We start from the raw sequence: 13709 nt of genomic DNA on the forward strand, positions 1-13709 counted from the left end.
ACACACACAGTGTTTTAAAATTCGCGCCCGCGAAGTACAAAATGTGATACATACAAAACGAATACATACTTTATACTAAAAGAAACAATTTATTCCTTTTGCAAAATTGCATCTGACAAATTTTTGCAGGAGAGTAGGTTGAAGTTGTACGATATATATATTATATATTATACGTATATAAATTATATATCGAATGTATTACAGGATTTACTACAGGAAAAGATTGTTCGTTTTAGCACCGATAAAAAAAATCGATAAGTAATTTTTGCAGGAGAGCAGTCAACAAAGTCAAGAAACAAACACAAAAATTATTTATCGGACGCAATTTAGAGGAAAAAGTTATTTGTTTTAGCATCAAGTATCACTTGTATTTCGCGACTGCAAATTTTAGAATACTCTGTATATATATCATAAAAATAAAAAATTATTTTCTTTTTAACTCAACTCTTTGTACTTTATATTTTGTACTTTGTACTTTACTTTTTACTTTTACTTTTAACATTATATGTAAATTCTGAAAATGTGTTAAATAACTTTAAAAAAATAGTTCTTTTATTTTATAAATTTTATTGAATAGTCTTCTTTACTTTTATTTATGTCTCTTTTCTTTTATTTAACTTTAATATAACATTTTTAATAATATTTAGAAATTTCTTACAAAGAAAACTTCTCTATATGTTTAAAAAAATTTCTTTTTCTAGGAAAATGATGAAATGTTTAGTAATTTAAATTTCAACATTTGAAATCCTGAATTTTGAACAATTCTTGGAAATTACGAAAATTTTTAGAATGTTATTTCAATCAATTCTAAGCAGAATTGTAAGACTTGTAACATTTTCGTAGATTTATAAGAATTTAGTATTCTAATTAGATTGATTCTAATTTTGCATACGTATGATTATTCATAATATCTATTTTACATCTAAATATCGATTTTATAATTTTATTATAAAGGCTGCTGTAAGGAGCTTGAAAAAAATTATATAAATATATAAGCACTTAAAATTCTCACATGTCTTACAGGAATATGTTACGAGCCTTATGATTCTACTAGAATTTAGAATTTAGGCATTAGATTACAGTTATACAATCTCTTTATTTTTGTTATGTTTTTGTTATTTTTAAATTGAATTAGATAAAATTTAGAAATGAAATTTCTTGCAGAAATTATTGGAACCAATTAAGTATATTCTTCAAGTTCCCGGAAAACAAATAAGAGCAAAATTAGCAAAAGCTTTTAATTACTGGCTAAAGATATCAGATGATAAAGTCCAAGAAATCGACGATATAATAAATATGCTTCATAATTCGAGCATGTTGTAAGTTTGCGTTCTGTTAATTATCAATATAATATTTTATTTTGCATCTTTTTGTAGATGTATCATATCTTTCTCATTAACTATAAAATTATATCTTTAAATAATTTTATTTTTTGTAACAGTTGCATATTCCATTAAAAACTGGATAATTAATTAAAGTGCAGATATAGATATTTTGCAAAGTATCTGCAGTTATATTAACTTAAAATTTAATGTTTTTATAAGAATTATAATTTTTTATGCGTAATTTGCAAAATTGGATATATATATACATATATAAAATCATACTGAAATATTTAAGCATCCACTTTGATCGAAAATAAAATTATTTTTCTTAATTAATTGCTTTATTCTTGTCTATCTAAATTACGAATTATACATGTTTTCTTAAAAAAACGATCTTTTTTGTATTAGTTTTTGGTTATTGCGAGAAATATTACTGAAGTCTTCGAATCAAAAGGATGCCCTTATGGAATTCGAAACATCCGAGTTTAAATCCTGGCCGAGGTAATATTTTTCGCAATAAATAACTAACAGCTTTTAAGAAATTTACATTAGCATCAAATTATTAATATCTTTTTAAAATTCTTGTTATCATCAATATTATTGAATTGCTTGTCAATTTAATAGGTGATATTAATACTTCAGTTTTATTTTTGCGTTTCAAAGTTGAAAAAGATTTTTAGCGCATGGTTTGTAGAATTGAATATAAATTCACACTGAAATATTTAAGCACTAAAATTCATTTTGTCCGAAAATAGGATTATTTCTCTCAATTAATTTATTTATTCTTATCAGTCTAATTTTAATTATTATGTATAATTTTTATTTTTATTTTTATTTTTATTTTCGCAGGATTGATGATATTCAAGATAATTCCATTATGCGAAGAGGCATTCCTGTTGCACATTCAGTTTATGGAACTGCTAGCTCATTAAGTGCTGCAAATTACATATTATTCATTGCTTTGGAAAGAGTTATTAATTTAAAACATCCAGCGGTAAGTGACTACATTAAAAAACATTGTGAATTCTGTTGATTTTCATATTTTATAATGATATTTTGATATGTAAAATAAATCATGATAAAAGATATACATCTCTCGCTACTATATAATACTTAAGAATTTTCAATTTACTTAAATACAAAATTTAAAAGACGTTCAGTATAACAATATTATATAATTATTTTATATGAAAGGGTATTTTTTAAAATTATGTTAGAAACCATTAAAATTGTCCCATTTTCTCATTTTTTAAAAATTATTTTTCTTAATTTTATTAATAATGAATATTGATAAAAGCAACTATTTAAAATAATTATGAATAATTTTAATAAATAACGATATAGAAAATTGATTTTTAGAGAATTATCTAAGTGTCATATTAATATATTAATAAATGCAGCGGTACAGTAGTACTGTGTACGGCCATGACTACTATTATAATGCAGTTTTTTTTATCTATTTGTCTTTCTTTTTTTCTTTCTTTATTCGTCATATGATTAAAGATGTAAAACTGGAAATAGAAATTAATACATAATGAAATTAATACATAATGTAGATGCAACATCAATGTTATCTCAAAAAACATGCGTGACACGCATCATTACAAATAATAATTTAAGTTAATATTGAATATATATATTAAATATAAATAAATTAAACATTAAGAATTATGATAATATATTTTATATATATAATATATTATCAGGCAACGCAAGTATACATGGAGCAATTATTAGAACTTCATAGAGGTCAGGGAATGGATATTTTTTGGAGAGATAATTTCATCTGTCCAACTGAGGAAGATTACAAGATTATGACAATAAGAAGTAATTGCTAATATTTATACACTCTCTATTTTACATACACATAGAAAAAAGTTATTTATGTTAAAAAAGGTTTTAAATATTAACTAATTTTGCAGAAACTGGTGGTCTCTTCAATTTAGCGGTAAGATTGATGAAACTGTTCTCAACTTGTGAAGAAGATTTTTCATCATTAATAGCTACTTTAGGATTATATTTTCAAATACGCGACGATTATTGCAACTTGTGTCTTGGTGAGGTAAGCGATAACATATTCGATTTAATAAAATAAATTTGTATTACTACATTTATTTTTGTTACAGTACACTGAGAATAAAAGTTATTGTGAAGATTTAACCGAAGGAAAATTTAGCTTTCCGATTATTCATGCCCTTAAAAGCAATCCTGACGATAGACAAATAATAAGTATCCTTTATCAAATATTATTTTTATTTAGTAAAAAGTATAATATTCATTATACAATTAATAAACTTTTTTTTACTAATTATTCCATGTACTTCAGGTTTGAAAGTTTTTATTATAATTTATTAGATTTATATATTTCTTTAATAATGTTTAATAAAGATATTGTACGACAACGGACAAAGGATATCGAAGTGAAACGTCATTGCATTAAATTATTAGAGAGATTTGGTTCCTTTAAATACACAAGAAATGTACTTGAAGAATTGGATTCGACTGCGAGAATTGAAATTGAACGATTAGGTGGTAACCCGCTTCTGGTGAAGATTCTGGATGAACTTAAGAACTGGGATACTCAAGATGCGCCTAAGGATCCTTTAACTGGAACGTTTTAAATTTAAGATTACTTATTTTCTATAAAACAGCAAAAAATAGCATTATATAGATTTTTTTAAAATTATATTATATATAATAATTGCAAGTAGTAAAGGAATGCTTATACTATGATATATTATGTATAAATTAAAATAATATATAAAATAATATAATGATAAAATAATATAATGACTCGTTCGATTCAGAACGCGCTTACAACAATGTTAGCGCGTTATACTTTATGTTATGCATATTATAGAATTTCAGAAATAAAAGCGCGTTCTGAATACGGGCCAATATAAAAATATACAAAAAATATATAATAAAGTTTTTTAATAGCTGATAAAAATTAATATTTGTAAAATTTTATTGGATATCTGTGCACTATAAATAAAAATGGATTTCTATAAAAGATTTAAGAAGACTTATTCAAAATGAGTTGTTATTTTTTTTAATAAATTAATATTTTATTTAGCTATACACATTTCGAGTTATATAAAGTTAAACAATAATAAAAGAAGTATAGTAAAAGTAGTTGCATGTACATGTATCTAACATTTGTATAAGTTTACATTGCAACATTTTATTTTTGTAAAAATATAATTTTGTAACTTGCAAATACTGTGTTTTTTTTATACAAAACCGGTTAATTTTTAAACTTTTAAATTTTATAGAGATCACGTTATTATCTCCTCAGATAGCGAGATTTAGCATATGGAACAAATTGATGAATGTATTGTTTTCAACTTGCTGTCAATTTGCTGTCGTTGGAATTTAATGAACTGAGTTAGCATCAGGAGAGCAAATAGATTTCATGAGTTTACGAAATTGTAAGAGTATTCATTGAGAAATAATAAACTCGTCATGTCAATAGCAAACTGACGACACGCCATGCACGCATGATGACAACTTGCCAGCAGTTTGTTGAATTCTAAGGAAGATTTTACGTGACAGAACAACAAACAGTTTGTGGAAACACAAACCTTGGCTTTAGTTTGATGAAATTGAATGCGGAATAAGTGACAGCAAAATAGCAATATATTGTCCTTATCTGGGATATATCGAAGAGACAGATCCAGTTGTAATGCACTGCATGCATGGCGTGCCGTCAGTTTGCTGCATAAAATCTATTTGCCCTCCTGATGCTAACTTGGTACACATTAGATTCCAATGACAGCAAATTGTCGACAACAGTTGAAAACAATACATGCAGTGCATCACATTTTTATTCCATATGCTAAATCTTGCTTGGCTATTTGGGATGTATTATACATTATAGTCATTACATTTTTATAAGTAACGTTTTAAGTATAATAATTTATTAAATAATAAATATTTCATAATTTTGAATCTAAAATTGATTAATGAATAACATTTCGATGAATGCAATCGTTAAGTTTTAAATATTAATTATTAATAATGTTATCATAAAAAATATAAATAAGAGGCCATAACGTACCACTTTCTCCTCCGCCTCTTTTCGTCGGCAACGACTTGTTGTATTTAAAAATCCAGTGTATAAATTTTATTTTATTTTATAAGATATTAATACAAACGTTGAGATTTAAAATTTCACTTCTACAAATGTTACATGAAGAACTTATGACTTCAATACACATTTCAAATTTATTCAGTACATCGCACGATATTTAATATGTTTATAGTAAATGAATTGTATCAGTAAAAACTTTGTACTCTACTACTATAAAAAAAATATTACAAATCTGAAATATTTATTTTTCATATTAAAAAATAAACTTTTTTGAAACTTTTGCATTTTTGCCGTCTCATGTACCCCATTTGCATCCGTCCCCTATATCCCATAAGGGTGGGATATATGGCTATTCGTAGAGGGAGGAGACGTATGTACGGTTCATGAAAAATTTATAAATAATGCATATAAATAAGACATATAATGACACAATAACTTATAAAATGTGTTTATAAAGTTTAATTAAGGAATAAGAATGGTAAATATGTATATGATGTAATAAATAATAATTACAATCTTCCTACATATATATATATTACAAGCGTTATGACATAAGCTACATATTTCATATAATGCGTTCATTGCATTTAGTGTACTGAATTCAATCTGCGCACTTTGTATGCTTTGGGCATAAACCCCGCTCACTAAAAATGCCGTATATCCCAAACAGAGGCATACAAGACAACAAACTAAACAAAGATGCAAGCAAAATCCATATATTTTGCTACACAACATGTTTTACTATTCCACTACACGTATGTATCACGAAATAACCATTAAATCTTTTACACGTCCTACAGTTATTATTTTATAGATTATTAGATTATAATTTATGACGTTACTTATTACAGTGACAAATCGATTCAACTCACAATTTCATTAATATTAATAGTAAGAAGTTGAAATCATAACACAATATTAATATAAAAGCATATAACAGAGTAATTGTGGGAAAATCTCCACTTTTTCTGTTTTTTTCTGACTTCTGCGGTGTAAATCCCAGCGCCGCATATTTACCACATATTTACCCTACACAAAATTAATTAAAATTATATATAATTATATATAAAATTGACATATATATTTGATATACAATTATACATAATTATATACAAAATATTCATATACAACATTTCGTTCTGGGTTGTTACAAAAAAAATATATTTTTATAGACGCGAATTTCCGCTGGTTGGTGGTGTGTTGATGATGATGGTGTGTGTTGAAAATGGCGCCCTATGCGCCATTTTTTTATTGGGTAATTGTCTACATATATAAGTTTACATAGATGACACCTTCCAAACAACATAAAGTCTAAAATTATGATATAAGACGTTTCTCTAAGACGTTCCTCTCGTCTTTTAGACACAAAAAACGTCTTATGACCCGATTTTAGATATTTTTTGTTATCTGAGCTTATACAATGGTTTATGTTCTCTACACGTAAACATAGAATATTATAATTCACGCGTAAATGCACAATCCTGATATTTCAACACTTCCTTTATTCTTGGTGAATTTTTTATTTGCTCGCGCGTGCACATTTTGTATAAATACATGTATGAATAAATAAAGGAAACTTTATTCATTAAAAAAAGACAAATATCGTTTATCTACCAATCAAATTTAGTCATTAAATTTAATTTTTTACGTGTTATTTACGTCGTAACGACGAGATAGTCAACATAAGACCATAGATTTAAGCGAGGAGCATGTGTGCCCTTGTAAAACGCATAATGCATAAGAAAAGTTTTTATTTCCTTTCTTTCCATACAATAGAGGACTTTGATTAGTTTTTTATCGTCTTTCGATTTATTTACGCCTTGTGCATTATATAAGAATCTGTACTCTTTAGCATATATTACTTCTTCTATTGCTGCTAGTACATCAGAGAAGAAACCTAAGTAAGAGCTGCCGCAATTTATTTTCAAATATTTTCCTTGCTACACAAGCAAGTTCCAACTCTAATTCTTCAGCAGTAACTTCTAAAACATTCTCGTATTACAATATAAAAAAAATAGTGTCTATACGAAAGATTGGATTCCACACAACAATCTCGAGCTTCTTATAGTACGATTCTTTCGATACAGATAAGAACGTAAATATCTTTTCTCACAAGAACACGACTAAATTGTAATGTTAAATGTTTTCTTTTTTTTCGAATTTGCTTCACATCTTCATACGCTACAAATACTTTGAATTATAAACATTTATGTTTATATAATATATTCTTAGGCCGGTATTTATAGTCGATTTCAATTTGCTGTTTTATAGACCTCTGTACGATTTTTTTTCATCGAATTATTCAACACTGAAACAATAAGGATTTTTGCTTCATTGTTGAATAACTTAGTGAAAAAAGAAAATCGTACAAAGTCTATAAAAAAGCAAATTAAAGGTAAAAATTCACTCTTTCAAAAGCTGTAAATCTCATTTGTGTGCAAGTTTTAATTGATGCCATATAACGTCACGTGCATATCACGTATGACGTACAACTTATTGCCATGTCTACAAGAGACGGCAATAAATCGTATGTCATACGCCAAAACTTGTGTGCGTTACTTATGTCTACAACTTAAGTCTCTAAGGCTCGATTGCAACAACGCTTACTTTTAAGCAAGGTTTAAAACTCTGTTCGTTTATGTCTCTTTTTCGATTTTAAAACGAGATAAAGACAGAGTTTTATGTCTCGCTTAAAATCAAAGTAACATTGACGCAACCGGGCCTAAATGTTACAATTTTTGTGCTCAGACCCTATCTTTAGAGACTCTAGAGTGGATATAAAGAGAGTGGCGCAATAAATGTCCTTCCTGTTAGTTAGAAAAGATGTTAAAGAAAGAAGAGGTTAAGACGAGGAATTGCGTCTATAGATACCCCATGTAGGATACCAAATGGTGACTTCCGGTTAATCGCCATTACTCTCTTTATACCAATTCTAGCCATCTCGTTTTCTATTTCTTTCTATTCGCATTCTTAGCTGGCTCCATTACTTTATACGTACATCCGTCCTCTTTGAGGATCAGTCAACATTCAGATTTGATTCAGATTTGATTAAAAAGTCGACTCTTGACTTCTCCAGTCATAACTCGAAGTCGATAAAAAGTCAACTTATAGTCGACTTTTTATCGACTTCGAGTTATCTAGGATTCCACTTTTGCTCGTATTTATGCATTCGATATGTAATTCGAGCAATCGATATTATAAGGCAAGGAATTAAATAATATTATCAATTCGTTTACTATTTAGTTTAAATTTATTAAAATTACAGCTTTCTACGTATTACAATAATTTAGAGTGCAATGACGGACATGAAAAAGATTGTATCTTTCTACTATTCATCGAACGGTAATACAAAGGAGGATAAGGTCAGTTTTATAGCACCTTCTCTTTTATTTTTTCATATCTCTTTTATCTTTTCATAATTCAATTTTACTTTGCGTTTTGTTTTGTTGATTTGTTTTATTTGATTTCTATTGTGTAGATACTTTTAGAACCGATCGAATATAGTCTGCAATGCAATGATATACATCCATATAGAAAAATATCATTGATTTTCAATTACTGGTTTAAAGTATCACCTGATAAATTGCAACTAATTGACGAAGTAATGCAAATGGCCTATAATGCAAGCGTCATGTAAGTTATTGTAATTTTTTGTATTGTAATTATTTGTTGTTGTAAAGCATGACTAATTTATGCATTTTTGTTAAAATTATATGCGCGCGATAAGAAATAAGATACAATCTTTGCAAAGAAAATTACGTTATCTTCTAGAATTTAATAAATTACGAAAATTTTCCTCTTTTTGTAGTTACATTTAATATATCATTCTCTCGCAAGAAAAGTAACAAGAGTCACTTTAATTCAATACAAAATTTCAGTTCAATAAAATTATTCAGACAAGTGAGGGCGGAGGAAAAAGAACATTGTGTATTTCAAATTTATTATTTATTATGCATTGGCAGATGCGTATATATAAGTTAACTTATTAGAACTAATCACAAATTGTTTATTTCAAATTTTTTAGAAGTAATGTAGATATTAATTTTGTTACGGTGTAATCCTTGATGTTAAAACTTTTCTTGTATTATTTTTCTTTAATAAATATTTAACATATACTTTTCCTGAAAGCCGATGCATTTAGAATATGATCCCCATAATACAAAATTTAAAAAATTTATATCATTCTTCTTGCAGGGATATGACATGTATTAACAATGATTTATATAAAAAATTTTGAAAATTGTTTAGATAAGTCTTGTTTTTTTACTTTAATTATTATTTTATTGTTACAACCTGCTGTTATATTTCTGATTTCATCTTTTATTATTATATTATAATATATTTTTAAATAAAACAAAAGAAAGATAATACAGTCTCTCTACTGATTGAAAAGATTATTTTGAGTATATTTTTATAGATTTATAAAGTTTTTGTTTCTTGATAGATTCGATGATATTCAAGACGAGGCCATTATGCGAAATGGTTTTCCCGTAACCCATTCTGTTTATGGACTTCACTACTCAATAAACGCTGCAAATTGTTTACAATTTATTGCTTGCGAAAAACTTATTAATTTACATCCCATGGTAATAAGTTGTATTATGCATGTCTGTGTATAACTTTGAAAAATTGAATGTGTTTTTTCTTGATATATATATATTTTCTTGATATATTATAACAGAAATCAAAATGTGCACTAGATAATTTTACCAAAATTCTTTTTTCGATTTCTTGCATGCATAAAAAAGATGCAAATTCATTGAATTGATTCCAGTCTTTATTCGTTTCTTAAGTGTTGAAGGTGATTAAAACTTAATCCTGAACGTCCAGTCTATATTAATGTTGTTAATGACTTTTTCCGTATAAATAATAAAATAAATTATTAAAATATAAATTTCATTTTAAAATTGCAAAAAAAAAATATATTTTTTATTTTAATTATATATTTTTATATCTTAACAGGCAGTTAAAATTTTGATTGAACAATTTATTGAATATTACAAAGGTCAAGGAATGGATTTATATTGGAAAGAAAAATTTATCTGTCCGAAAGAAAAAGACTATAATATTTTAGCATTAAGAAGTAAACATTTTTGCTTCTGCTATATACAAAGCGTATTACATATATATATGTATAATTTGAATATTAATTAATTTTATAGAGAGTGCTTGGTTAAATGTAATGGTGGTAAAAGTAATGAAACTATTTTCTACTTATGAAGAAGACATCTTGTCACTAGCAAGTACTTTCGGATTATATCGCCAGATACATGATGATTATTGCAATTTACGTCATGATGAGGTAACCAATAATTTAATTTAATGACTTGAAAAAATTTTTTAAAATTTATTGTTATAGGATACTAACGAGAACAGTTATTGCGATGATTTAACCGAAGGAAAAATGAGTTTCCTAATTATTCATGCACTTAGAAACAATCCTGACGATAAGAAAATAATAAGTATCCTTTATCATACGTTATATTTAAAATGAAATAAGTAGATACTAAGGAATATATTTCGTATTAAGTAGACAATAATAAAATTAAATGGTAAACATCTCAATTTTGAAAATTTTTATAATAAAGTTTTTAGATAATGTTAAAATTCTTAACAATAATTCAAGATATTTTAAGACAACGATCGAAAAATATTGACGTAAAACGTTACTGCGTTAAAATATTAGAGAGTTATGGCTCATTTAAGTACGCAAAAGATATACTTGATGAATTGGAAGAAAAGATGAGAACCGAAATTGAACGTTTAGGTGGCAATCCGCCCTTTATAAAGCTTCTGGATGACTTTAGGAATAAGATGTTGAAAACACATATCTAAAGATTCTTTAATCAAAATGTTCAGAAATACGTATTTTGTTATTAATAAAACGTCAAATGTAGCATTGCATAATTTATCCATACCGTTGTATAAAATAATCTCTTATTAATAATTATAAACAACAAAATGTAATAAAAATTAATCTGTATACGAATAAAGATAAATAAAGTTTATTTATGAAATTTTGTTGAAAAAAATCAATTGTAATATACTATAGTAATAAATCATATGCACCCAAAAAAAATATTCTGCCGTTAAGCAGGAAATTTCTTTAAGCATTTCTTCTAAGTAAAAAATTTTACATGAATCTCATGCAAGCGCTTGTATTTATGACATGTATTTATCTATAAAAATGAGGACACGTGAACTATAATAAAAAATAAATTCCTTTATAGAAAAATTCCATTATAATTCAAAAATTCCATTATAATTCAAAAATAATCTTTTGAAAAAACAAGATATACTAAAATGTAAATAGTTATTATATGCATTTATTCAAATGATATTTTTATTGATGTGATGATTGATAACTCGCAACATATTTTTATTAATTTGTGGTAGCAAGTGTAATACATTGTTTAATAAATAAATATATTTATTAGGAATAGCAGATATTTTTAATCAGTTGATATTTTTGATAAAATTTTACGTTAATACATACATACATCGACTCTATAAATATACACACTTCAAGTAAAATTTAATATATTTTCTTGAAATGTTTAACTCTATTATTTTAGTTAAATTAATCATTCAAATCATATTAGGTGATACATGATTTTTTGTCGTGTAAACAATGTAGATTATATAGTAAAATATTGCTAACATATTTTATACAGTATAAAAGAATTAAAATTAAATTATAAAATAGTCTTTACACCCATAGAGTAAAATTGTCCGAAATACATCTAGGAATTAGGCTATAAAAATATACGACGATATCTTTAGAATATTTCTGTGATGCATTTTGAATATTTTAACTATACGAGCACGCACACATTCCCACTATAAATATAAATTGTATAAATATCATGTAAGTATTTATTAAATTCGTAAATTATGCGAACTCAATTTTTTTACAGACGTCTATAAATTATCAAAATTCTAAGGATTAAAGTATAAAAAAACTTTTAATTATTGCTTTTGTTGCTGCAATATGCACAATGTGCATAATATTTATTGTATCTTTTTATTAAAGTAAAATCCAGTTCATTAAATTTATTTATTATTCGTGATATGTTTGAGACAACGAGTTGTTATATTTAAAAATTCAGCTTATAAATTTTAAAATATTAACACAAACGTTGAGCTTTAAAATGTCTACAAATGTTACATGAAGAACTTATGACTTCAATACACATTTCAAATTTGTTCAGTACATTGCACGATAAAAGCATCTTTTGAACACAGTTTATCAACGTTTTTCTGTAAAAGATTCCCGGGAAGAAATGTTTCATATATAATTGCATATATAATTAATAATTAGGGTAACTCCGGTATATATGCTGCACCTATCAAAAACTTAATTTATTAATTTATTATTTACTATGTTTGTAGTAAATGAACTGTATCAGTAAAAACATTGTACTGTCTACTACTGTGAAAAAAATATTAGAAATTCGAAATATTTATTTTTCATAATAAAAGACAAACTTTTTGAAACTCTTGCATTTTTGCCGAAGATCCCATAGGTGGGATATATGGCTACTTGTAGAGGGAGGAAAGGTATATAAGGCTCATGAAAAATTTACAAATAATGCATATAGATAAGACGAATAATGACATAATAACTTATAAAATGTATTTATAAAGTTTAATTAAGGAATAAAAATGTTAAATATGTATATGATGTAATAAATAATAATTACAATCTTCCTACATATATATATTACAAGCGTTATGACATGAGCTACATATTTTATATAATGCGTTCATTGCATTTAGTGTTCTGCATTCAATCTGCGCACTTTGGACATAAATCTCATTCGGTATAAATGCCCAAACTGGGATATACAACAAACTAAACAAAGAATATGAAAGCAAAGCCAATGTATTTTGCTACACAACATGTTTTACTATTCCACTACACATATGTATCACTAAATCTTTTACATGCCCTATAGTAATCATTTTATGTAGATTATAATTTATGATGGCGTTACTTATTACAGTGACAAATCGATTCAACTCACAATAATATCAATAATATTAATAGAAAGAAACTGAAATTATAACACAATACTAATATAACTTAAAGGCATATAACAGAGTAGTTGCGGGAAAATTACCCCCACTCCTTCTATTTTTTCTGATTTCTGGCGTAAATCCCAGCGCAGCATATTTGCCGGAGTTACCCTACACAAAATTAATTAAAATTATATATAATTATATATAAAATTGACATATATATTTGATATACAATTATACATAATTATATACAAAATATTCATATACAA

General features: G+C 26.1%; 2 protein-coding genes across 2 annotated transcripts in view; both read left to right on the forward strand.

The window, feature by feature from the left end:
* LOC108689211 (geranylgeranyl pyrophosphate synthase-like) overlaps positions 1-3972 on the forward strand; it is a 5329-nt gene extending 1357 nt beyond the window's left edge. The window contains exons 2-7 of the mRNA XM_018195882.1: positions 1165-1319; positions 2175-2319; positions 3032-3152; positions 3248-3387; positions 3452-3554; positions 3714-3972. Coding sequence (XP_018051371.1) covers positions 1165-1319; positions 2175-2319; positions 3032-3152; positions 3248-3387; positions 3452-3554; positions 3714-3946 — 897 coding nt within the window. The 3' untranslated portion in view covers positions 3947-3972. The remainder of the gene's footprint in view (positions 1-1164; positions 1320-2174; positions 2320-3031; positions 3153-3247; positions 3388-3451; positions 3555-3713) is intronic.
* A 3348-nt stretch (positions 3973-7320) lies between these two features.
* LOC108689770 (geranylgeranyl pyrophosphate synthase-like) lies at positions 7321-11327 on the forward strand. The gene is made up of 8 exons (XM_018196708.1): positions 7321-7513; positions 8684-8780; positions 8897-9051; positions 9863-10004; positions 10381-10501; positions 10581-10720; positions 10778-10880; positions 11045-11327. Exons 2-8 carry the CDS (start codon positions 8715-8717, stop codon positions 11251-11253), a joined length of 936 nt encoding a protein of 311 aa, XP_018052197.1. The 5' UTR covers positions 7321-7513; positions 8684-8714; the 3' UTR covers positions 11254-11327.
* The last annotated feature ends 2382 nt before the right edge of the window (positions 11328-13709 follow it).

The sequence above is a fragment of the Atta colombica genome, unplaced genomic scaffold (assembly GCF_001594045.1).
Source record: "Atta colombica isolate Treedump-2 unplaced genomic scaffold, Acol1.0 scaffold105, whole genome shotgun sequence".
Taxonomy (NCBI): domain Eukaryota; kingdom Metazoa; phylum Arthropoda; class Insecta; order Hymenoptera; family Formicidae; genus Atta; species Atta colombica.